This window comes from Aquila chrysaetos, chromosome 7, assembly GCF_900496995.4.
Source record: "Aquila chrysaetos chrysaetos chromosome 7, bAquChr1.4, whole genome shotgun sequence".
Taxonomy (NCBI): Eukaryota; Metazoa; Chordata; class Aves; order Accipitriformes; family Accipitridae; genus Aquila; species Aquila chrysaetos.
This window is the reverse complement of record NC_044010.1, coordinates 31,232,965-31,258,980: the sequence shown is the minus strand read 5'-3', so window position 1 is coordinate 31,258,980 and position 26,016 is coordinate 31,232,965. Positions and strand designations below refer to the sequence as shown.

General features: G+C 34.9%; 1 protein-coding gene across 9 annotated transcripts in view; it reads right to left on the bottom strand.

Annotated features, from left to right (window-relative positions):
- The window catches only part of ITSN1 (intersectin 1), a 146,701-nt gene that overhangs the window by 49,077 nt on the left and 71,608 nt on the right, over positions 1 to 26,016 (bottom strand). For 6 of the 9 annotated variants that reach the window (XM_030020956.2, XM_030020951.2, XM_030020957.2 and 3 more), the window contains 9 exons: positions 19,175 to 19,299; positions 14,546 to 14,775; positions 13,043 to 13,164; positions 11,067 to 11,081; positions 6,045 to 6,289; positions 4,244 to 4,403; positions 3,183 to 3,388; positions 2,402 to 2,484; positions 52 to 218 (listed from right to left, as the gene is read on the bottom strand). In XM_030020956.2, coding sequence (XP_029876816.1) covers positions 52 to 218; positions 2,402 to 2,484; positions 3,183 to 3,388; positions 4,244 to 4,403; positions 6,045 to 6,289; positions 11,067 to 11,081; positions 13,043 to 13,164; positions 14,546 to 14,775; positions 19,175 to 19,299 — 1,353 coding nt within the window. The remainder of the gene's footprint in view (positions 1 to 51; positions 219 to 2,401; positions 2,485 to 3,182; positions 3,389 to 4,243; positions 4,404 to 6,044; positions 6,290 to 11,066; positions 11,082 to 13,042; positions 13,165 to 14,545; positions 14,776 to 19,174; positions 19,300 to 26,016) is intronic. The other 3 variants (XM_030020952.2, XM_030020958.2, XM_030020955.2) reach the window with 1 other exon arrangement.

Here is a 26,016-nt window from a genome sequence, read left to right as displayed (position 1 = left end):
TAAAACATACCTCCCCCAGCTCAATTTTATAACATTTCAATAAGTCTCTACCTCAGAATCTTTGAGTCTCACATAATTAGATGGGAAAACTCCTGATTTATCACCCAGTGTTCCCGTCCACCAGTCACCATCTTTCTTTGTCACAAGAATCATATCACCTTGTTGAAAAGTTAGGTCTCCTTGTTCAGAACTCTCATAAGTATACATAGCAATATACTCTGTAAGAGGGAAACACAGAACATGGGAAAACACTTGATAAACTGCTCGATTATCATTTGCAAAACCTAACTAATAGAATATAGTCTATCCACGGGCTAGATAGAAGACAAATTTATTAATTACTATTCATAGAAACCTCAATATTTAATGCATAAAATGCTATCTATCAGAACTAAATACAATCTAGCAAAATGCTGCTTCTGGGAGATTTCTTTTGGGTAAAATAATTTGCTACTATAATTAAAATGTACATAAATTATTAATTTGTATCAGAAAGTACTCTGAAAACATGTTTCCCAATGGTTTCTGGTTTGTGCTGATGACTAGAATTTTCAGTCTTGGGGATGGAAAGTCTCAGTATCCAAATATCTGTAGATAAGGTCTTCATTTTACATAGGCTGTTTGGCTCTCGTATACAATGAATTCTTTCATTACTTGAAGCTTTGCATGAAGGGCACACATCTCATTGCATCTTACGCAACAGATGGCTGGGAAATGTTAAAACAAAGCCGGAATGTGTTCTGTTTTGTTAAAACACAGTCAACTACTTAGTATTCAAGTGCAAAAACACTAAAGTAGACTGATGTTGAGAACTGCAATGCATAATTCAGTCACAGAACTACATGAAAAATTTTTACACAAATTATTACAAAGAAGAATTTCAGACAATCCAGTAACATTTTCTATACAACTTGATACACTCTTATTTAACTGAGCATTATCACACTTTATATGGGCACAAAACAGATTTCTGAAGATGATATATCCTCTGCTTCTAGGACCAGCTCTGGACCTAAGAGCAGTTCACAATATTTCAGGAAGACTTTCATGCATACGTAACAAATACATTCAAGTGTTCCCCTGCAGCTGGCAATTGTTCTATTTGCTTGAACACTAAATCTGACCAAAAAGCGTACCTCGGGGAAGTTCAGCAAGAATTCAAACCACAATTACTATCCTTAATGAAAGCTAAGACATGGTTTGTCTAATAACGGCAGCTGAAGAACACACACATCTGTTTGTATGCACATACACGTGAACACACACATTAACTATCATAATGTATGCTATACATATGGAATTTTTCTTAAATCCTTTAAATGTAACAGAAGATGCTAAATCCATGCTTTATTATTTCTTAAAAATACAGCTTTTTTGAAATGTTTTATCAAAAAGTTGTGCTCCTTTTTAATACAAACATATAGCGTGAGATATCCCATATTTTACAAAAAAGACTTAGCATTTCTACAATTGCTTTTCCTCAAATATATAGTGAGCAAGACTAGTTGTGTTTTGAAATAACCAATTATCTCACTTTCCTTGTTACATGGATCTACAATTCCCTCCTTTTAATTTCTGTAGTGCTCATGCCAGTGGCAAATTAAATACATCGGTAACCAAAAGAGACTCACTTAAAATTGTATGTAGAATTGTAGTTTAAAAACTTAAGGTGTGCTGTAGTGATTATATACAAATGTTCATTTGTAACCCATACTTAGATTCATTGATTTACTCTGACTGCGATTTAAATTAACCTAGCTGACTCTGTACGGAAGTAGATTAAGGGTGCCCACACAGTCTGTTAACACAGCTCGTGTGGAGACTTAACCTCCAGCTGAAGGGCGGTAACAGCCAGGAATGCAAGTCTTTTAAAGCCCTTCAGAGGCCTGACAATTATCTGTCTGTGCCCCAGGCTCCATTAAAAATGAGGAGTAGCCTTGACCATAAGGATCACAACATTATATAACTGATTGTAATTTCTTTAATTAAGAGCTTTAATGAAACATTGGAAATGAGCTTTGGGTGAAATTGAGACATTAATAATAAATAATTCCTGACATAAATGAAGTACATGTACAGATGTGCTTATTTGGCCCTCTGCAAAAACCCATTCCAGATCAGGAATTGTTACCAAAATATTTATACAAGAAAAACTACAAACTACAGAAGATATTTTAATGGCATGTGAAATTATTTCTTCTATATACACAACATATATAAATTCTTACTCTAATAATTTTAAATCATTCTAGAGGCAAATTGATTTGCACTTCAATTTTAACAGGGCTGATCTTAAAACACTAAGGTCTGATTCTAAGCTTGTTTCTGTGTAATAAGCAGTCTTATTCTATTTAATTACATAGTAAAGTACTATTAATGCCATTCTGTCTGAAATGCTTACCTTCACCTGACATAGCTGCTTTTGTTGCTGGTGATGCTACTCTTTTCAGACTAGCAGGACTTTCTGAGGAACCAGAATCCATGCTTTAGAAAAAAATAATGGTTATTTAAGAAATTAAGTCTCTTCAGAAAAATTTTTATTATTATATTTAAAAACTAAAAAATACATATGCATCCATAAGCAATTCCCTACATTTTAAAAGAAGAGACAGTAAATGTGCAAATAAAAGCTTTTAAGTACGATGGCCAGTCATGGTTACATTTAGGTAACTGCCTTAAATACACAAGTTTCTGCACCTCCTCTTCTACCTCAGAAAAAAAAAAAAAATCTAAAATCATTCTCATTTATATTACTACTGTTAACATTGCCTTCACATTACACAGAACCAGATTTTGATTGTTTCATCTTTCAAGAGTAATAAGTGATTAAGTTTTGAGGTATACCTTTTTATTTTGGGGAAAGATAAGCTATGACTTACATAGCTGTAATTCATAAAATCCAATACACTAATTTTTCAGTTGCAAGTCACATAAAATTAAGACCGTTCATTAACCTTTAGATCTTTTGTTGGTGATGCGTGACCCAAGGAGAACTGAGGACAGTTTTCTTATTTCTTACATGAATTTCCAGGGCTGGAAGTCAAAACCCCCAGAATAGATTCATATAAAAAAAGCATTTTTACAGAGTAGATTCTAAACTTTAAAATTCAAGTGTGCAACTCTTCATATTTATTTAACTATTATAGTACAGAAGTAAAGTACAGTAAAAACAAATAAAATACCTCGTTGACTTCCTAATTGGGCCTGAAATAAGCTTCACATATGATTTAGGAAACCACCCCTTTTGTCCTTGAACCTCTCCAAACCACCACATATCTTGCTGCTCCAAAACTGTGATGATATCATTTTTGTTGAAATTAAGGTGGTTGTCTTTTTTCGCTCTCCAAGGATACAAAGCCTGTGCTTGAAGCCCCTCCACTTTTTCGCCCTAATGAAATTTTTTAAAAAAAGAGAGAGAAGTCTGTCATGCACCACACCTTTCATAAAGAAAGCTGCTTAAGGAATTATACTCTTATGCCACTTACAAAGCAACAAAATATAGACTCTCCCTCAACTGTATAAAGTAGCATCAATGAAACTTACAAAGTAATACCAGAAACATTTATAGTCCTCCTAGATTTCTATCTGCTAACACATAATCAATACAATGCAAGATTATCTGAGGTTTTGCTTAACAAGTTAAATAAAGTTTTACAAATAAGATATACATGTAATAAACCTTCATGAAGCTATTTTGGCAGGACTTAAAGTAAACTTAATGGAAGATGATGTTCTGCTCCAAGTTATTCATTGTGCATTCCAACTTTTTTTTTTTCTCTAAGACACTACGATATTTAGCATTTTTCAGAACACATTAACTTACAAACAGTATGTTGTTCAGTTGAGGAAAAGGAAATGCCTTAACAGATGGACGGAATTCATCTGATGTGAAGCTTTGCCATTGCTACTCTACTTAACTACATAATCCACTTTGGAGTGAAGGTTATTGTCATGTGATTCAGGAAAGCCCCAAGGAAGTGACTCAAAACTGGCATCCTGCCAAAACATGAAGACTGGACCACTAAAGCCTAAAAAAGCCAGCAAAGAATAGCAGAACAGAAACTGCTTCTTGTTAAATTCTGCCACGGATTTTGCAAATGGAGGTACGCTACCTGTTCATCACTCCAAACTGAAATAGCTTACCTATCTCAGGGGACTGTTTTAATGCATGGTCAATGTTCATACTTTGCTTTCCAAACATCTGTGCTGGGTCAGAACAGTTTTAATGAATATAGGTGCTCACCTGACCCAAGACAGGAGAGGGAGATGATCCTGTAACAGTAGCAGGAGTGAAGGCTGATCGCTGCCGCAGCTGCCCTGCACTTGGAACAGTCAAAGACGGCTGAGCTGCCCAGGCATCCCAGTTATCAGTCTCTGGTTTCTCACTAGTGTTTGTAGGCCATCTGAAAAAAAAGAGAATGATGCGATTCCTACCGTTTTCAATTGAATAAAAACACTCATGCAGGAAGATTATGCAGAAAAAAAATTCTACATTCTAGGTTAATTTCTTTCAGTTGAATAATCCATGAGCATCATAACTCTCAGGTGGAAGCACTGCAATCAAATATAGGCTAACAATAAAATTATCTTAAGGCAATCTCTAAACACATTTGCTTGTCCTCGCTACTTAAGGCCAGCTGTTCCTGTAATTTAGTTTCATTTCTGTGTCCCAATACACAGAATTCCACATAGTGCAGTCTATATTATACACAGTGGAAAGAGGTAACTTAAAAGAAAAAAACAAAATCATCATTTTCTTCAAAACTGGTTTAAAATCTTCACACCTGCACATCACTGACCTCTCACATCCCTTATACACCATTTTGCTGCTTCTCATTCAAATCCTTACCTTTTTTCTTTTGCTTAAAATTATTTCCTACTGACTTCTTTCAATTCTTCAGAGTTTTATGCAACCTCTTATCCTTTTTACGTTATCTTTTGTCCTTTAAAATGCCTACTAAATCTCATAATCCACATCTCTGCCTCCAAATACCCACTTAAATGAACAAAATCCCCCGAACTCTAGGTGTGTAAACAAAGCACCTGTCTTAAACCTAAGTTTCCTTTGCCTGTTGCTTCTGCTATTAGTTGGAGTAATCAATTATTGTTCACCTAGACTGTAATAGTGTCCAAAGGCACAACTATCCCTAACCCCTATATCATGTCAAGGACAGTAGTATTAGTATAAATGCTCTGGGACTCACTTTGTATTGAAACTGAATATTAATTTTTATGAAAAGCATGAAAGCATGCATTATCCACCTAGGTTAGAAACAGCTTTGTCAAAAGTATGATTTATTCAAAACAATAAAATCCTGTATGTGCCAGAAATCTCTGGGAAGCTCAAGACTTAGTCTTACCCTCCCCCCTCAGAAAAATGACTGTAGTAAAACAGAAAAAGTTTAAATAACTGGAAAAGCTACTGTGACCTATTTGATGAACATTTTGAAATAGAACACATTATGTACTGTAATATTGCACTAAGATATTTAGATTTTAATTTATAAATATGTATTACATGGTCAAAGATAAGATAATTCCTTACCCAACCCCATTTACATAGGGTTGATAATACTGCACGGAACATTAAGTTGAGTTAACAAGACATCTAGGGAAGGGCACATATTCTACTTGCATCTGTCTTATTAATGTTGTGATAAGAAATTAATAAATCATCTTTTCATGTTAACTCTCTCATTAACATTTTTTGCATAAACCAAGTTGGAAACCTTCAGTGAGGATTGGTGTCAACTAATTTAAAGAGAAGGAAGGTGAACACCTTGGGATTTCTACCATTTCACTATCCTCACTTAGGAATGTGTCCCATTTGTGATGTGTCCTCTGCACTGCAGATATGCTGGGCATATCTGGAGGCAGATATGATGGGAGCATGATTAAAGTTCCACAAGGCTGCGATTTTAACTATTTACTATGGAAAAAATATTTTACTTCAAACAAGCTACTCTGTGTTAACCGCCACCACAGTCAAATTGATTAAAAAGGACTCCACCACATTTAAGATGATAATCACTACCCAAACATACGTTGAACTGAAGTCTGCCCAGTTATTGGCAGTTGTTGTACACTCTGTAGAAGCAGGAGTTCCTAGTGATGTAGTGGTTTCATGCACAGAAACTTTAGGTGCAGCAGCTGCCTCAACTGCTGGCTTTACAGAAGCTGGAACTTCATTTTCAGGTATTTTCTCTGCATAGTTTGCAGGGAACCATCCAGTTTTCCCCTTCAATTCTCCACCAAGCCATCCTGGTTCTCCAGTCTGGCTTTCATCCACCTGTAGGCGCATCAAGTTAGAAAGTTAAGAAACATAACATACAAATGGAATTTTTACTGAAAACAATCCATCTCATCCACAGTAATTAACTTTCTCTAGTTACAGAGACATGACACCTTCATTACAAATACAAGTTCCACCTAGGTAGAATTTTTTGTTGTTATTTAATTTACCTTTGGATGATTATGTTGACAGCTATTCCTTCTATGGCCTATTAAGAGATAGGGAACATTTTGCAACACAATACTACTTTGCAATACTTTTTAAATTATTTTTTTCCCCCAAGCCAAAATCAAAAGGATTTCTTGGTGATGAGGTAAAAAAGTTTTATTTCAGTCCTAATGCATAAGCCAAGCATGGGTTTTTAAACAGTTACTTGAAAGTCTGTCATAGTACAGCAGACTTGGGAGAAGCGAGTTCTAGAGAAATCCCTTAAATATTGAATGTTTCTGGTTTAACTAAGACAAAATGCAGTTTTTAACAAGTTTTCCTAGATTTTCTCTTGCAGAAAATATAACAAAAAACCACAGCATATTAAAAACAACACCCATCAAACAATTCAAAACAAATCCACAGATTTGCTAATGTATTTATACAAAACAATTCCACAGTAAGTTTTCATACATAAATTTGAAGGCCTCGGTTCTTTCCCCTCACTCCGATGTCTTTGCCAAGCCATAAAGGACAGGATGAAACAGGGCTATTTTTGCAGCTGTATTTTAATTCCTACTTATTGATTATTATAATCATGTTAAGCTACGATTTTGCAAATTTCACACTGTCCTGTTAACTTCCCTTAAACATTTCACACATTTGTTCTCCAAGTTCTACTGATAGTCTACTGCCTTAGTCTGGTATTTCAGTAAAAGTAATCAGTTTAAATTCTGTGAGCTGCAGCTAACCACATTCAGCAAGAATCGCAGAAGAAAAGTAATTCACTATTGCTACCCCTAGTGAATTGATATGGTGGCTAAATACCACCAAGGCAACAACAGTTACAGAAACTTTTTGGAAGAAAAAAGGCAATAATTGTATTTGGTAGTAATTTTGGTAAATTGGTGTTCTAGCTATCTAATCTCTTTGATAGGTCAAAAGAATCTCAGTTTTCAAGCAAACCCTTACATATGCATAGGGTTTGCACCTTTGACATGTAAATAACACCTACTTTGTACAACAATCTGCTGTGCAGCTGCAGATTCCCCAGCAATGGTCAAGTCAGCAGTAAAACCAGGCCAGTCATGAAAAGTCAGATGACCAACCCTACACAGTGGCTGTTTTTTGGCAAGAATTTCTCTCATCTGTTTAGGCCAGTAGCAATCAGTATTTCAAAATATCTAGGAGTTTCAAATGACAGCGTAACTGAAGAGTTGACTGTGGCAGATAACAGTATAGCAGTTAGAGATGCTTAAATTTGTACTTCTAAATCACCCGACACTATTTCCTAAAAATCCATATTCAATGTGAGGGATTTGTTGATAACAGAATGCTTCATGAGCTAAGGAATAAGAAATAGTATCCTTTTCAGTCAAAGGAGTTTCCAGTATATGACATCATACAAAAATAGCATATAATAGTGACTCAAGCTAGATGCTTCTACAGTTGGAAATGCACCTACAAATTCACTCTATTGATTTTAACAAAAATATAACAAAAAATAACAAAAAATATAACCTGACCAGCTGCTTGTTTGAAGAAAAAAAATTAGAGCCAAAAAAATTTATTTGTGGCAATAGTGCAAAGTAGTCTCTTCAGACTAAAGGTGGGACCATTCTTTTGCCTAGAAGTGACTGAAACCAAAGCAGCAAACCTGCCTCTGATTGTCCCTGGACTACTTGTTTGAGCTGCTGATAAGACTGCTTTGCCTTAGGCCAGTTATTGACTTTTTGACTGCCTCCTATTGTAATTTGTATCCCACACCCCTCTTTCGGTGCAAAACAATCCATTATTTCTGCTTTTTGTTGGGTCCATATTCTGTCTCAGTTCCTACTAACTCAAAGCAAACCCAGAAGTAAACAGACTACATGCTTGACCAGTTCAATGTGGTTTTACTGCAGTGCAGAGCAAAATTTTCACTGCAGCACTGAATAGGATTGTTAAAGCAGCACTATGGAAGGTCACAGCAGCAGGTGAATCTTGGGAGAGAGAGGGAGAAATGGATTATCAGCACCTGATGCCAAGTTGAATAATCTAAACAGTAATATTAGTCACATGGTTTCTACTGTCATTCAATTAGTCAAGTCGTAACTAGAATCACTAACATACAAAAGAATCACAACTGAAAAGCCAAAACATCTGTTATGGTGATGTTCTAAAAAGGCCATCTTTGAAATGAATCACAGTCATACAGAAACCACTGCAATTTTTCAGAAAGAAATGTTTTGTACAAGCAGAGGAAAAAAAAAAAAACAACCTACCAAAAGGTTTTAACAACTGATTTAATGTCTCTTTAGAAGACAGTTTTACGTTAAAATAATTCATAAAACAGCCTATTAGAATAGTCAAATTTATGCTTATTCAATCCAATTAAGTCTTCTATGTATACTCATGAAAAGGCACTTTGAAGGATAATTTTAACTCTATAATTCATAAAATATCTGGTTTCTCAGTTTTTCATATAAAATACAATTTGCATCTTTTTTTGTAGTATACTACTGGAACTTTAAATATATTCATTTGAACCTTTTAAAAATTAATTTGTTCTAATTTCCTTATATTTTTATACCCACCATCCCCAAGTCCCCACAACAGACTATCCCAGATTAATTTTTTCCAAAACACAACTAGACTTTAAATGTCCACCTGAATAGTGAATTATAGTGTGTGTGGTTTCATTTTTTATTTACTGAACCATACTTCAGTGCCATGGCTTGCAACTACTTAGTTCCAGCAACTGAACACAAGTGGCAGGAGTAACAGCAACACAACTCTTAGCAGCAAAAGCAATAGGTCCAGTTAGTACCTCTGTCAACAGAAGGGCTGACTTTGTAGTGGCCTACTCCACTTTGACACGGCTAGTGTATCACCAGCAGTGCATGCACACAAAAAGACGAGCCCTGTTTTATGGTACATACTCACTCTACATACAAAGCCAAACCGTAATACTCTCACAAGAAGTATTTAATCAAAGCTAAACAGAGTACCATCGTCTGTTTTGTTCAACTGTCTATCCATTAAATGACCATTTAAATTCTATTCCACTTGTAGGCTTTTGATCTAGATATTTTGAGACTACTGGAATTCCTGTTACAATGTTGAATATAAGCTCTGCAGGCCAGAGGCCATATGCTGATTACGCCTACACAGAGGCTGTCTATGTGTCTAATACAAAGAACATTCATTCTAACTCTCACAATCAATAACTAACAAAACTGATGAGAAACTATCATTATGAATTTGTTTTAGACTTTATATGGAAGCTTCTTCATGAACTTCCTGTTTAACTTATGTTCTCCTGCTATCAGAGCCGCTCAGTTCAGTACTTCAATAATTCACCTGTATTTCACTGAATTATGCTTAAGTTTATTTAAATAAGCTGTATTATATAAAACATTATCAGCAACAACAGAATCCATTCATTTACTTCAAGCTGGAGCCTAACAGCAGCAAATGCCAGCAGGACTTGCTTTGTAAGAGAGCTATCCAAAGGAAAAGAACTTTATACATTGTGTACATATATTCATACACATAATAGAAACTTAACTTCTTGAACAGAGCCCTGAAAGAAGCATGCTTTCTTGGCTCAGAATATTGTTCCCAGACAAAAGCTTGGTTAAGTTATAGTTAGGATTATAAATCAATCTAGCTTACAGTGAAAGAAACTTAAAGTACATAGAAAGGTAAAAAGCAGAGAAAGCAGAAATCCAAGTTAAGAGAATATATAAAAATCCTGTAATTAAAAAGTGGAAGAATTAAAAAAAATACAGCCCACGCCCTACGTGTACGTGCTACAGATAACTGATGTGTACTGGAAAGTCAGGCAGAAGAAAGCCCTCCTCAAATTTGCAAATACTTTTCCTTTCAGAATAAACCTTCATCCTTCTCCCTCATTTGCACCAAGACAGGTCTCAAGATTCATGCACAGTGTAAAACTGCATTACACCATTGTAAAAACTATTTACAAGCTATACATCTATTAAAGCCACAAGTCATTCTGACACAATAAATTCTGCAGCCCTATTTACATCCAGGATTTAGGCCTGGTTCCCACGTGCACAGTCAATGGATTTGGGCTTCAGCTGGATTCTTTGCTCACGGCAGTTACAGTTTGGGTAGTATCTTCTGTACAGCTGTATGATTACAGGACATGATTGCACAAGCCTGCACACACAAAGCCATTTACAAGTGTTAAAATGGTGAAGTGCTAAATTTGCCTATTTTAGAACACAGTTATTCTAAGCAATACTTACTTTGTTGCACACAGTAAACTCCTAACTGTATAGGTCGGCTTAACTACAGAGTTGTATTTATGTCATAAATTAGACACAACATGTAAGGTTATAAACTATTATTTTCCAAAAAACATAACCAACTCGAACCTTTTAGAACCACAGGACATGACAAACACTTAAGGACAGAGAAGAGTCTAGGAGTCCAAATGCCCATTATCAAAAGTAAGTTCTGGTCCATTGCACTTGAATTACTTTTGACAATGTGAGCTAGTTTGTTAATTTTACCCTAGGTGAATTCAAAAAACAAGTAAACTACATGGTAACAAAATCTGTATTTATGAAAATGAATAAATTGCATAGACTTCCTAACAGTCATATAGCACACTTACCCATTCCCTTTTAACCTCCATCAGGAAAGCAATGATTTAAAGCAAGGCAGAATTATAACACATTTCACAAAAGTGTCTTACTTATATTAACTTTTCTAAGAGTAGCCCATTTAAGCAATTACCATAGAGCAGGAGATAAATCCCACAAGAATCAGCCATCAGGTTTAATTATTATCAAAAGTAAGTTAAATAAAGAAAATTGAGAGTAGTTACCCTACTTTTGTAGAGTAAGTTAAAATAAAGTCCAAAAGTAACATACAGAAAGACTCAGATTACCTCAAAATCTCTATTTAAAATGTGTGAAGTGCTCCTTAAAATCATATATTTTTGGCAAAAATGTTATTTCCCTGCAAGTCTACCTAACAGTGGTCGCTCTTCCTCAAGGAAAAAAATAGTCTACTTATATGCCTAGGCTACAATCTATTTCCCAAGAAAGCAAGGCAACACAGCATTTTTCAATAGCCTAAGGAGACCCATGTACCTGTATCATCTCTCATTGAACAGCTGACTGACCAATACTATTTCTTGATGCAGAATAACAGCACATTGCACTGTTATTCAGAATGGCATTAGGACTCATCCCGAGTCATTCAGTAGTGCTACTAATCCAGCATTTGCCTTTTATTTTTCAAAAGCAGATTCTAATGTCACAAACGCTTCAGCGTGACACAGCTCAATCAATTAAAAAAAAGCAACAAACCAAAAAGGCTGAGAGATGAAGGTTCATCTCCCCAGAATACACGGTTTTGAAAAAATAGTTATCATTACAACTCATGAGAATCTACAAAGTGTATTTTTTTTCCAAAATCCATTCTTACTAAACTGTGCCAAAATGCAATAGCTCTTAAAATCTATTTTGTTGGGTAGAACACTATAATGAATATACTTTCCCACAGTGAACAAGGTATCATTTAACAGTTACACTAGGAATTTTCATTATGAATAGACATATACATGTGAAGATCATACTAGTAATTTATTAATATTAATATACACATTTAATAACTGCAGTCATTAACAACAGAACTATAATTTTAGAGAGAATTAGAGACAAAAGCAGAATATTGCTTTAGAGTTTAACATGATGGTTATAGGCTGACCATATCCCCATATCTCATCTACTTAAAAAAAAGGAAATTATTCTGTATCTACACACCTGCAACCAAATTTTTAGGTTTTGAAGTTTCCATTTTTAGAAATGTCATTTTATCTACTGTATATCCTCTTTAAAACAAATGTAAGAGTATCTCACAAAAGTTAAGTAAATAAAAAAACCAGACTAACTTACCATACAAACAATTCCAAGTTACAATTATACTAGATCATTATGTCAAAAACTGTCACCAAGAGTTGTATAAAAAATTTTCAGTCTTACTGAAGAACTATCACCACCATACAAAGACTATGTTAATGTTTATGTGATCATGACAGAAGTGTAGCCATCTTGTAGATTAGTGTAATTGTTTCACATCGTATTACATTGGATATCACATTCTCTTAATAAAGGCAGTTTTCCAAATTAGAAATTTTACACTGCTCTTGCACTATTTTTATAAAAAGGTAAATTTCTTATTAGAAACATACTTTATTTATCAAAGCCAGTTTTTGATTCCACACATAATAGCCACTCTCTCAAAAGAAAATTACAGTAACTTTATTCCCTTGGAGGACAAAAAATCTCTCACTGAGATAACTTCTGTATAGGAACGTTTTTAAACACATTGACAGACACACACAGCTCAGCATACTAAAACTGATACAATCTACTTATAGATTATGTTTAAACTTTACACTTACAATGAACTGTAAGAAGCTATCCATTATTATAATAGGGTTACTATGTCATATCACATCATTTTGGTATTCACTGAAATATTTTTCTCAAGTCTGTAAAAAATCTTACCATATACAAATTCAATCACACAAGTACAAAAGCTTAAGTAATTTTTTCAAGTAATATCACAATCCCTTCTTACCATGACTATGTCGCCAGGCTGAATAGTAATTTCATCGTGGCTTCTTGATTCAAAAGGATACAGTGCTCTATAATACACTATTTTTACATCCTCCTGAGCAGAAATGGTTAGTGGAGCTTTTTCTGAGCAAAGGAAAAAAAACACAGATACAAGGTGGGGGGGGTGGGGAGGAATCAAAACACATTTTTAAATATTTGAAAAATGAGGCGAAAGTGGAGACAAAAATTTAACAAACCTTACATTGTCTGTAGAAGTATTTTATCCCCCTTTTACACAAGGGGAAATATGAAAATGAATTATTTAAAATACAACTTTCTTACTATTTTTTCTTCTAAACATCAGGTAAAATATTATTATATTTTAACTTTTGTGATATATACATCTATTTTCATAGAAAGAATCATGTATTTATGATGCAACATACATGACTTCTCAAATTCTTCAATGATATTGTAGGTTAAATCTGATCAACCATAGTTCAATTCAAAGAGTGATGTTCTTGCATATATCAATGGTATCCCAAATACTTTTAGAGCCTGCTTGTGAGAGCAGCTCTTAGAGCAGCTTCATTTACAGCCTGACTATACTTCCAAGAAAGGTGTTTCAAGATATCCTAGTACATACAGATTGGCTGAAAAGAGGTCATTTACAGATGATGTTTTAAAAAATTACATGCTAAAGATGCAGTATTAGGAAAAGAATAATACAGAAAAACCCCAAAGATGTAAGCTAAATTGCTCTTGTATAATGCACTTCCTATTTTGCCTATTTGGTCATAAAAGTGCCCTCTGCTACTCTGCACAAATAAAACCTAGCAAGAAGACATTAGATTAAGTAAATTCTAGATTTGGGCTAAAAGATAGAAGGTAATTTCCCCTTTATGCAATCCTTTGATCAAATATTACATTCCCAATCAATTATCTCATGTATGTATCAAAGCCACTTAAGGGAGAACCATGATTCCCAATACAGGCAAAAATCAGGTTATAATGCAGAGAAAAAACTCTCAGCTGAAAGTGATCGTGTGTAGCAGAAAAAAGGGGATTAATCTCAGACTTCAAGTCATTTGTTCAGTAAGCAACATGCATGGGGAAGGGGGAAGAGGAGAAAGGATAACTAAATGACATATTGCTACTACTCTAAAAAATCCCAAGGCCCAATTCCACACCCAAATAAGAATTGTAAAGAAAAGTACAGAAATAATTTTTGACATCTTGCATCAAGATCTTACAACTTACAGCCAAGATTCTCTCTTCAGCTGGCACTGTGAGTCTCACCAACTGTGCTTTATACTCTGCTAAACACCACACTTTTAGGAAGAATAGTGAAACCTAAAAGAACAACTTTTTGGAGTCTAGAGCTCAATCCATACATGATTTACTTTAATAAGACTAGCAATCCAATCTTGAAACATAATATTCTTCTGTATTAAATGGGAAGACAAAACAGAAAAGAATTGTTCAAGAGGCATATGCAACAGCATTTCTTGATTTTTTACTCTACCTGCATTTGACCAAGGAGCCTGGACAGCTGGCTTGATTGGCTCTTGATGTGGTTGGAAAAGCTTACTCAGTTTCTCTTGCATTTCTTGTTTCCCCTTATCCTCACTTTCCTTCTTCTTGGTTATTTCTTCCCTTTTTTGCTTTTCATCTTCCTGAATTTTTTTTTGCCACTGAAGTTCTTCTTCTGGTTGCACTCGATCAAGCCGCTGTTTATCCCGTTCCTGGATTCGCCTGTTGGACAATTAAGCTGTTTTTTTAAGCCAGTCAAACGAAGGACCATAAAAGTTGGTTGTCCTTGTGTGTGATCTATAGTATAAAGTGTACTCTTTATGGCGTTTGCATACCCTGTAAGAGTTGTTAATTTTATTTTGGTGAGTTATCAACCACTCTTGATGGTTGGCATCTTCTTACACAATGACTCCTGGAGGGCAAAGGAGAAATGTTCAGAAAGATTTGCTATGACTTTGTATGTATTGATAAAGGAAGAGCTGTGACTCTCAGACAAGTGACAGAACGCTATTTCATGTAACCTACTACTAAGTGCAGGCCTCCATTACCTTGAGTTGCTTTGTCTTTGCATTTAAAAAACTACCTTTAATATAATTTTTTATTTTAACTCACATATCAATTCTCTATCTTTACAATACAATTCCACAGAACTCTAAAAGGGGTACAGAGCAACCTGAGCATACAGAAACAATAAACTAGTTACATTTTGGAGCTGAATGCAAGATGGAGAAAAAACATTCAACACTATTTTTTCTTGTCAGAGTTCTTCAGAGATTTGAAAATGCTGAACTCTACCTTCTTTATTGAGGTTGTGATCTCTTCTCCTGTACAGTGACATGAAAATAAATATATTTACCTGTGTTTTTCTAATTATTGTATGAAACTTTACACAGGTATCTTAGAACGGTCTCTTACTCGGCTCACAATGCTCTGAAAATTAAAAGCTTGATAACATTCAGTATCTTACACTTTCAGTCCCACCTCTTCAACTCAACAGCATCTGAGCCTCAGCTTGGGGATTCAACAATATTTGTGTATTCTCTTTTCATAGTTTTCCATGGGATTCATAAATCCTATGCAGTTGTTTTAAGTGATGAACCACATGGAGAAAGGACGAAGAGAAAAAAAAAAATCTCCCTTGGTTGAAGAAACAAAACTCCTTGGCATCCAAGAACCCAGATATAAGCCCTTCAGTTCCATGTAACTGTAAGGCTGCTTTTGAAAATCTCTTCCCAAGCAGTCTAATTCAAGCAATCTGAGTATCCCTTTACATCAGCATTGCAAGTTACCATTTTCATTTGCCCTACAATTCCTTTTATTTAATCTAGGCCTGTAGATATCAGCTACAGCTATCACCAGACATTTTCAATAATGAATTCTTACCATAAAGTTTTCCTTGAAACCCAATAAGCAGCAAATCATACACTTCAATTTTTATCTGCTCAGCACTGACTTCAGCTCTAAAATGCAGGAAGAAGTCAGGAATACCGATCAAACAAATTGGTTCTGCTTATTTTCTCAAAGCCACAAACATCCGTAGGTAAAACTCAAAATAGCCAAATCAGAAAAAAAAAAAGCAGTAATCAGCAAATATGGCAGCCCTGATCCTCCTGTTGAGGGGTAAGGAGTAAAAATATCTGCAAGCTTCATACAGCACTCTTGCAGAACTATTCAGAAAATTTCACATTCCCAACTGCAAAAGCTAACAAGTCCTTCCCCTCTGACAGAGGACAAGACAACAGAAGAAAAGAATAAATATTCTCTGCTGGAAACAATTTGCACCAGTCAAGATAACTCTAAAGTTCTGTAACAGATGCACAATGTACTTTATTTTCTTCCATGACCTATTCCACTTCTATACTTTCTTCATACTTACAAAATTAGTGACAAACGCATGACAACAAGCTGGTCATTACAGACTTGGCCTACTATACAGAACATATTTTGTCCAAGGACAACATGAATTCCTGGCCAAAAACTGTGTGAAAAAAAATATTAATTCCTTAAGTGGAAAAATCCACTTTCCAAACAGTAGGTTGGCACCAGAGGGCAAAAATCTCATCGCTATCAATGCAAGTTTGGAGTTGACAAGAATATTTTCTGAGAGATGTCAAGGTACCCAGTATCTGTTTAAGATGGCAGCTACTAACTTACAAGCTCAAAAAAATCTTTGATTCTCAATGAAATTGCTGACGCCATTTCAATATTCCACATCAGTATACCACGAGCAGAGGTTAAGACACCAGCGTGAAGGGTATCACTTCCTCCTCTATGAAATACTGCCACACCTTTCTGCCTTCAATGTAAAGTCATCTAACAAGTTAATAAATTCACTGCTCTGACAGCCTCCTATGTTAATCGTGAAATTTGTCCTTCATATGTTCATTTGCAAAGCATTCAGAGCCAATTACTCAGCAGTTTTGTTGCAACACTGAAGCTGTGCAACATAGGCATACAGAGGTCAATTTTATTTGAATTGAGTGGTATCTTACCTGGTGAGTTTAGTCAGATGGGCTTTAAATGGGAAATTGAGTTTTTAATTATGTTTCTAGTAGAGTGATTAAGTCTTCCCATACTTATAAACCAAGTTTGCTCTAACTGCTGGAGCAAAAAGAACAGACAAAAATGTATCTTGGGGAGGTGGGGGGTATGTGTGATTTCTTTTTTCCTTTCGTAGAAGCTGCAGAATTTTCTTCTTTGATTGTTATGGAAACTAATATCACAAGTTGAAGACAAGGAAGGGAATAAGAAGAGACAGAGAAGCTAAAGAAACACAGGCCTAGGTGTGAGCACCATAGCTTGGGGTTAGGAACAGAAAACTTGATATTCTGCTCTTTTCCTTAATTCCAAGACTCCTGATGTGTTAATTATTGTGGAATATGACCTCTAATCTGGGATTTACCTATACTTGCTTTTACTCTTTCAATTTCCTTTTTTTTCTCACCAGCTCCATTATACCACTCAGGCAGTTCTTATCCCAAACACCAAGAGTAAGCTCTATTCATTTTACTCAAATGTAGGGGTTTTTTTCCCCTCTGAACTGTATATTACTCCCACAATCATACAAGTCTGCATTGAATTAGCCTTAAGATAATTAAGACTAATTAGCCATAAGAGGTCTTCAAAAAGACCTCTATCATCCCCAAATATGTATGTCTGTATCTTTGTTTGCTCAATTAAGTTATGTGCATAATTACCAACAAAAAATTGTTAAGATGGTTCTCAGTATAAAGTGATTGTGGTTATCCATTAAGCCGAAAGTTAAAATGCACATAATCATACTAGATTATTCTTTCTTTCTTTGCTTTCACTAGAGCTATTAAAAGGCAGCATACTTCTGTAATCATTATGGGGCAGTATCCAGGTTATGAGTATTAATCATTTACCTTATTCATTTTGGTGTTTGTTGGAAATCGGTAACACTGGCAGACTGCTCATTATCAGGTATACCAATTACAGTTATTTAGAAGCTTGAACATTTGGGCAGCAGTAAGTTTTGCATTACTAATAATGTCTGAATGCTCAACTTGCATGAAAAGTCAGACATAAAGTTCTCCATGGCAGAAGTTTTTCCTTCTTTTAAATCTGTTTTTTAAATTTCCATTTTCCTGGAAGGAAGTGGAGTATTGTATTTAATACTCTGAAATAGAATGTTTTTAGTATTCCTATACTTCCAGTACCTCAGCAGCCTTCTTGTTTTCAAGGAAAGTTCCAACATAATTACCATATTTAGTGTAGTTATTTCCTCATGATAGAAAGCTGTTTTCTTAGAAAGTTTACTATTTCTGGTGTTGATCTTTAAGATTTTTAAATGCATAGGTTTTATGTAAATGATTTAAAATTTATCTAAACTTAATTGCTTGCTATGTATAAGATTTTTGTTTGAAGATACAGTTTTCACTAAGACCTTGGTTTGGTTTTGCCCGAAATGTAAAAATTAACTCACCAAGTAGTAACACAGGCTATCGATTCACTATAGGTCACAGCCCATGTAATGCTATAACCAATAGTTTAAGACCTCTTGTTCCCAGGCCTTTGTTTTCATCTCTTGACCAACATTTGTCTACATTAAGAGTATAAAAAACTCACAATTGCTAAAAATTAGATCAAATAGCTACTGATAAATGATGTCAAAATAGAATTGGTTGCTTGCCTATATGCCATTCATTTTACATAAATATATTATAAATATATGTAGAAAACAAATTTCCAAGTGTGTAGCAGAAAAACATTAGCTCTATATTTTATGTTAGTATAAAAGACACAGCTAGTTAATTACAATGTTCAAGAACCTCTCTAGGTGTAGAAGTACACTACACATTTAAGCAACACTGCTGAAATCTGTACGTATCAGTGACAGTTAAGAGTCACAGACAGATGTAGAAGCTCATCTCCACAGCACACTTCCCATTCAAGGATAAATCAAGAGATTCTCTGAGGTTTTTTTTTCATTTCACTGAAATGAAACTTGGCCTAGGTCTTGGGTATTCTTGCCACTTAGTGATATATTGTTTGAGATCAGATTATGCTCTGGGAACGCAAAGTTTCTTTTACTTGTTTGCAAAATGCTTTGCACACTAACACCTCTACAGAAAGGGCTTAAATTAGAGCAGTTTGTTACCTTTGAGATTCTTTTTGCTTTTCCAGTTCTACTGTCTTCCTTTCCTGTTCCTTCTGTTTCAGCCTCTCAGCTTCCAAGTTCTTTTGCTTCTGTAGTTGCTGTTTGTTATGTGTTTCTCTCAGCTCCTAGAGAAAAATGTAAAATATGCGTAAACATATACTATGTGAATCATAACTAATGGCCCCATATATTTCATTGCGAAGTAACAAAACTTGCAAATGGTTGAGTATCTCTGTTCAAACTTACAGTATTGCCAAATGCATTGGCAGACATTTAAGGTAGATTTCAAACGTCTATAAACCACTTACTGCTTTCCTATCTTTATCCATATAACCTGAGATGTTAAAGGGTTAAAGAAACAAGAAAGCCTTTTTTAAACAGGACTCTAAAAAGTTGATAAAAGTTTGACAAAGCTTATTCTGAAAAGTCACTTATGTTTTATTTTGTTTGCTGGTTTCTTGATTTATTAAATTCCATACAAAAATCTGCCTTCTGAGCTGCTCATAATAGCACCTGTTTCAGTTAATTGGTTTTATTTTGAAATTAGTGGTGATTTACTAAAGAATCTTCAGGATTGTTTTAGAACCAGGAGATTGAATACCTTAAGCAATGTCTTTGGGAGGAATTGTGGCATAGAGAATATTCATCCATATACGAGTCAGTTTTCCTCTAATTAACTGCAAAGACATTGCCTGAAACATTTAGAATACAAATAATATAAACATCATCTTTTCCTCAAGATTTGTTTCCTGCATTAACACCTATTAACGCAAATTTTAAGATGTCAGAATAACTACATTACGAAGAGGAGTAGCACACGACCTTTGCAAGGTATTAAAAACACTTCTGATATATGGATGAAAGTTTTAAAAAAAAGTTAGGTTGAACCTTGTGTCCTAGCTCTCAGTCTCATTTCATTAATGAAAACTGAATTCAACACCATTAAAGAGATAATCAGTTGTTACACAAGTTTTAATTAAAACTCTGCTAAAGCCATGAAACTCACTGAAATATGGAGATAATTTGGGCAATACCATATTTTATGATCACCATTATTTTCCATAGTCACATTAAAGCTTAGTAGATAGTTAGGATCTAGAATGCATATTACAGAATGTAAAATAAACTACTCTTGCAAAATCACCAGAATTATTGGGGCGGGATATTGCCTTTGGGAAAACTTTTAAACCTTGAATGCCCATAGTTATAAACATTCACCCATAGCCTTATTTTGGACTAAGGAAAATGGCTACTAGAAAGGAAATACATTAGCAATATTGAACATAACGAGTTTTTAGTAGTTGGCCCATAAAGAACAATGAGAAAATAAAGGGATCAGGAGATTGCAGTGAACACATAGTTGGTCAACTGCACCTGGCGCTAGAGGTGGCCTCTGACAGGACTATAAATTTCTGAAGTGCTAACTAGAGTGAACAGTCATTTCCAATAACTGTATGTTATTAATTCAGCTTCTTTAATGTTGTTACACTTGTAATATCTTGAGGTACAAAGGATTTGACCCTTGTTTCAAATTAACTTCTCTGGGGGAATCACAGTCCCCATCTTCTCTACATGATCACCTGAACTCTTATTTGTATCAAAAAATATGTACAAGTGCAAAGGACAAATACACAACTGTAAGAACATTAGCAGTGGAGTGATTTACAAGCATTCATCTGAAAGGACATAGATTAGAAAATGGCACAGCTGAAAGCAGTTTTCCATATGGCCAACAGTATTACGAATTTTTGTAGATTGCAGAAATCCTTAAAACTATGTATCTACAAAGCTCTTGAAGCTCAAAACACTACTTCTGTGAAGTACCAAACATCTTTACTAGTATTCATGATTTTTAACAAGCTGTTACTCTTTTCTGGGTAAAGAGACTGCTACCCAAAGCACAGGTTTCTGACTCCTACATTCAGTTCAGCTTTAGCACAGGCTTCCGTTTAGAAATGCTTTGTTGTTCTACTTGCTCTAGCTTTCCTTCACATTCATGTCCCCTCCTCTCCCTTAACTGTGTATGCAAAGAAGCTCAAGATTCTGAGTCCTGGCCGATGAGAACTCCTCTTGCTATTGAGCAGAGAGATCTGGGATGGTCAAGCATTTCTAATAAGGCAACACTGAATATAACCTGTTGTTACTTGCAAAATTTTAAGCTATTTAGACAACAGTGCTTCCCAGGTTTGTTTTTTCTTCCCCTTTGCATCTTTATCCCAGACTCTGGTGTTTGAGCAGTTAAATAGAAGTTATCACTAGGCAAAGAAAGAGGAACTAAAATTCTTGAAGAGTATGAAGGCTATCATAGTTAACCAACCCCCCCCCCCCCCCAGTAAATCTCAAAAGCTTTTAAGTGAGACAATCCATATGCAAGCTTAGTTTACTTTTTAACAAGAAATTTGTAAACTAGAAAGAATGATTCAGTTCATCTATATATGCAGCATCAGGAGGAATCTACATCTAATTCTAAATATTGGTATTTTCCCCCCTTCAGAAGAGATTTCCTGAATTCACAAATACATAAAAAAAAGTTACAACTTGCAAGACATCTGTGCACCAAACATTACTTACTTCCACTAGATGTCCAACTACAAGGCTAGCCCAAACTTTGTATTTTAATTATAATTTAGACATGTAAGTTTATCTCATCACTAAACGTATGATGCCACTTTTACTGCCAAATAGCAAACTGGGGAAGTTGTTGTATGAGCCATGCCTCCATGTCTGTCTGAAGCAAGTAGTTTCTCATACTGAGTAAATACAGTAGGATCATTAACTGTTGCATCACTGCCATTAAGTGCTGCTGCCAACTCTCGTCCAAATAATGAAATCGTTTGCTTATTTTGTCATTTTATCTATATGCTCAGCTAAGTTAGGATCTCAAGGACCATTTTAATAATTATTTAAGATTTCCATAGACATTTTAACACATTATTCCCTCCCAGCTAAGCCAATGTGCTAGTTCAGTATTTTGTGAAGAGATTTTTGTGTGACATACCTGTAACAGTTAAGAAAATCTAACCTAGCTTATACTCCTAGCACTGGATGTAATATTTTTGGAGATAAAGAAAATGCAAAATATATCCTTCCTTGCATTAGCTAGGAGGAAATAAATATTTGATCAGTATCTCATGCCACAGATAGACACTCTGTTGCTTTGCCAAGTACCAGTGGGAGGACGGGGGAGAAAGAATCAGCATCTCCCACAGTGCTATAGGACACCAGCTGAACAAAATTATAGTAACACTTCAACAGTCAACAGAATGAAACATTTGCCAGCTGAATATTCAGCACAGTCCTACACTCATCTTTTACAGACACAAGCAACTTAAAAGCTGTACATTTACAAATCATATATTGTAACTCCAAAGACATAACAATGCTTTACTTGTTTCTGGTGTGCAGGACAAGGCATGTCTTACCTTAAGAGCAGAAAGAAATTGTTACCTTTCCACTTAATTCACAAACAGACTAACAAGTATAATTTTGAGATGTTACAATAGCCACATTTAGGTACCCACATAATATTGAATATGAATTAAAATATGAGTTTCATATAGCAGAGTAATATTCACTATATACAGACAAGTCATATTGCTATGAAAACCTTAAGGTTAGAAATGTAGTTGTTTAAGCCCAAATTTTGCCTTTTGACAGAAAGACAACAGAACTTAGGATACTTCAGCGATTACAATACAAGGTTTCCATCAAATCTTCTCCCCTTGAAACAAATCAGACCATTTGATCCCAGAGGAAAGAACCCTACAGTTCTGTGCTCACTAAGGCTTTCCCACAGCAATACTCTTCTACCCCATTCCCCAGCTCCCAAAGCACCTGCTTTGTCTTTGATAGAGACAGTTCCTCCTTTCACCCCATGTTATAGCTATGGGGGATTTGATAAAGGGAATGTATTGCCATCTCTCTCATACCTGGAATCACAAATTACAGTGCTGTGTAGGAATACTTAACATAAAAGTGTTTTCTTTTTAAAAATTCTGAACATCATGACCAAAATAGGCAATTAACTTAAAATCTTGAGGTTTCAGATAAGCAAAAGACAAAAATAACTAACTAGTACCTTGCCCAAATTGCAATTCAAGGCATAGTCTTCATCTAGGCAGTAAGGATTAGATACAGAATCAAATTATAAACTCTTCTCTTTGGTTATGTTTTAGTGCTAGCACCTCTTATTAACACTAACTTAGTTAAACACTGCACACTCATCTGTTTATGGTAAAGTGAAGCACATAACTGGAGGAGGTTCATCACTCAGATTGAGATAGTTGTGTACTGCCTGAGTATGGCATGGAGACCTTTAGAAAGGAGTCTAAGTAGTTGACGCAGCCCAGGAGAACTGCCAGGCACTGCAGCATTGCATCTTCCATTGCCACTGACTGGAAGAAAGAAATGCTCAAATGTAAACAGGCATTCATATGCAAGACTTGTCCAGTGCACACTAACTAGACAGGGACTGACAACAACTGGAACACCACACAAAATGTAAAACATTTTTAAGAACTTGATTCTACTTGTTCACCACTTTTTCCAGGCGCTGACAATAGCTTCTCAGCAAGACTAATGTATTTCAGAAACACTAATTTATTAGTTGTCTTCTCCTGTGCAATAACACAGGTAAGCTCTAAATACTTGAATCTTCTATTTTATATGAAATGATAATTTGGTCTTTGGAAACAAGAACTGTATTAAGAATTATTATTGCTTTATTTGACAGTGTGTAATGACTGACCTTTGTAACATTGAAATGTAAAAGCACACTGAATGTGGAAAGAATTTGTAAAGGTAAATTATAGTAGGACTATACAAACAGGAAACCTAATACAAAGCCTTCTATTCTACAGAATTATTTTATAAAGTAGAGAAAATAAACAAGTACCTAGTTACATTTTACTAATATCTGTATCGATTTTAATTATTAGATTTCTAGGCTAAGATTTTTAAAGAGTAATGGAAGTTAGACTCCTTCAACCACAAAAAAGTGGCCCAGCTTTCAACCTTGTTACAAACTCAGTCACTTACTCTATAGCCAAATACAGCACAATCCACAAAACTTATCTTCTCTGACAAAATGCCTCAAATCTGATTTAAAAGGATATCTGACCAGCTGCAGGCCAAGGCACCTATTTCTCTGCCAAACAAGTACTAACAGTTTCCTGAAATCATGTGGTTCTACCTAAAAATATTCAATAAAGATACTTGAAACTACCTGTTTTGAAATATTAATAACATGTTATACTCCAGAAAGTTTTTGAAAAGGAACCAAATTCTATGAACATTTCCAACTTGAGATGTTAACTTGAAACAAAAGTAACTGAAGTACTTGAGCTCCAAAGGACTAATCAGAAGAAATTTAAATCAGTTGTTTTGGAGGGATGACAAAAGATCCAATGGAAAAAATGTTTCATTTATCTCCCTAATCACTCATATATACTATTAAGACATGAAACAAAGATGAGGTAATTTAACACTTGTTTTAAGTATTCACTTACTGCAGAACATAAAAACTATAATATGGAGGCAAATGCAGTGCAATCCACTGTATACTACTATGGTGTTAACAAGTTGACCCGTAACCTAAAATATATTGGAATATTAGGTTAACCTTATGGTCTCATCAATGAAAACACACACTAGATAGTAGTTAAATTGCTCATTTTATCTTATACTATTGTGGCATATTTCTGTATTCGCTATCAGTAAATCAAGTGTAGCGTATTTCAAGAGAATGAATCAGAAATGGAGTTTTGCAAAATTTAAGGATATATTCACATAGATAATGCAACCAATATTCATAGCCAATAAGGAATAAATCTCAACAATGATGACAAAAGGTTATAATTTAACGTTGCTGTCAACTTCACTGTCTCTGAAGCATTTCATCAAAACTAGTTTGGCATATACCTTGTACTTGGAGAGCAGTAGCTTACATATTTACAATTTTGGTTCTGTTTTCTATTAAATTAAGCACTTTGACCAAATAAAGACATGTACTACTTCCTCTCCCTGTAGGAAATAGGTTCAAAATGCTGTAAGATGGTATATACCCAAAGAGCATTTAGATAAGCTTTCTTTCCTGGGAGGCTGCAAACAGCACTACATCATTCTGCAAGGCAAGCACCAGTGCCTCTCCATCACTTGTCAGAGAACAAAAGCAGCACAAGACAGTGTCAATTATGGTACTGCCGTCCCAACAGCCACCCCATCAAATGCGCATCTCTCAGCTAGTATACTGAAGCACAAAGTAAGGGCAGATCGTCATTTAAGAATTCTATCAGTTTTAAACCTACAAGATAATTTAGAAACAGCCTTGATTAAAAATTGATGTTTTAATTTATTTATTTAATAAAAATACATTTTAAAAATAAACATTTCTGTATTTCCCATCTTTACATATTTTCCCTTAGTTTACAAGATAAGAAGCCTTTATTATATTTAGAGCTCAGATGTGGTGGAATTTTTGATACATGATTTGAAAAGGTTTTACATTTAAATGTTACACACTTGACTGATAATTACACAAATTGCAAGGTATTCTAGCACCAAATAAGCCTGCTGTATTTATGCACCCAGTTACTAATAAGTAAAAAAAAAAAAGGTTCTTCTGTTAATTGGGGAAGCTATTAATTTGGCAATTATTTATAAGCCATTTTCTACCTATTTCAAATGTAACAGTCATCTTTCTAGCGGTTCCTCAAAGTTGTCACAGATTTTTGATTGTTTAGGTAAAAGTATCTGAGAATTATGCAAGTTCCTAGACTAATTTGTTTTAAGCAATATTATTACCTAAGAGAGAGGTGTGTTCTGCCTTCATTTAAGAACAGAAT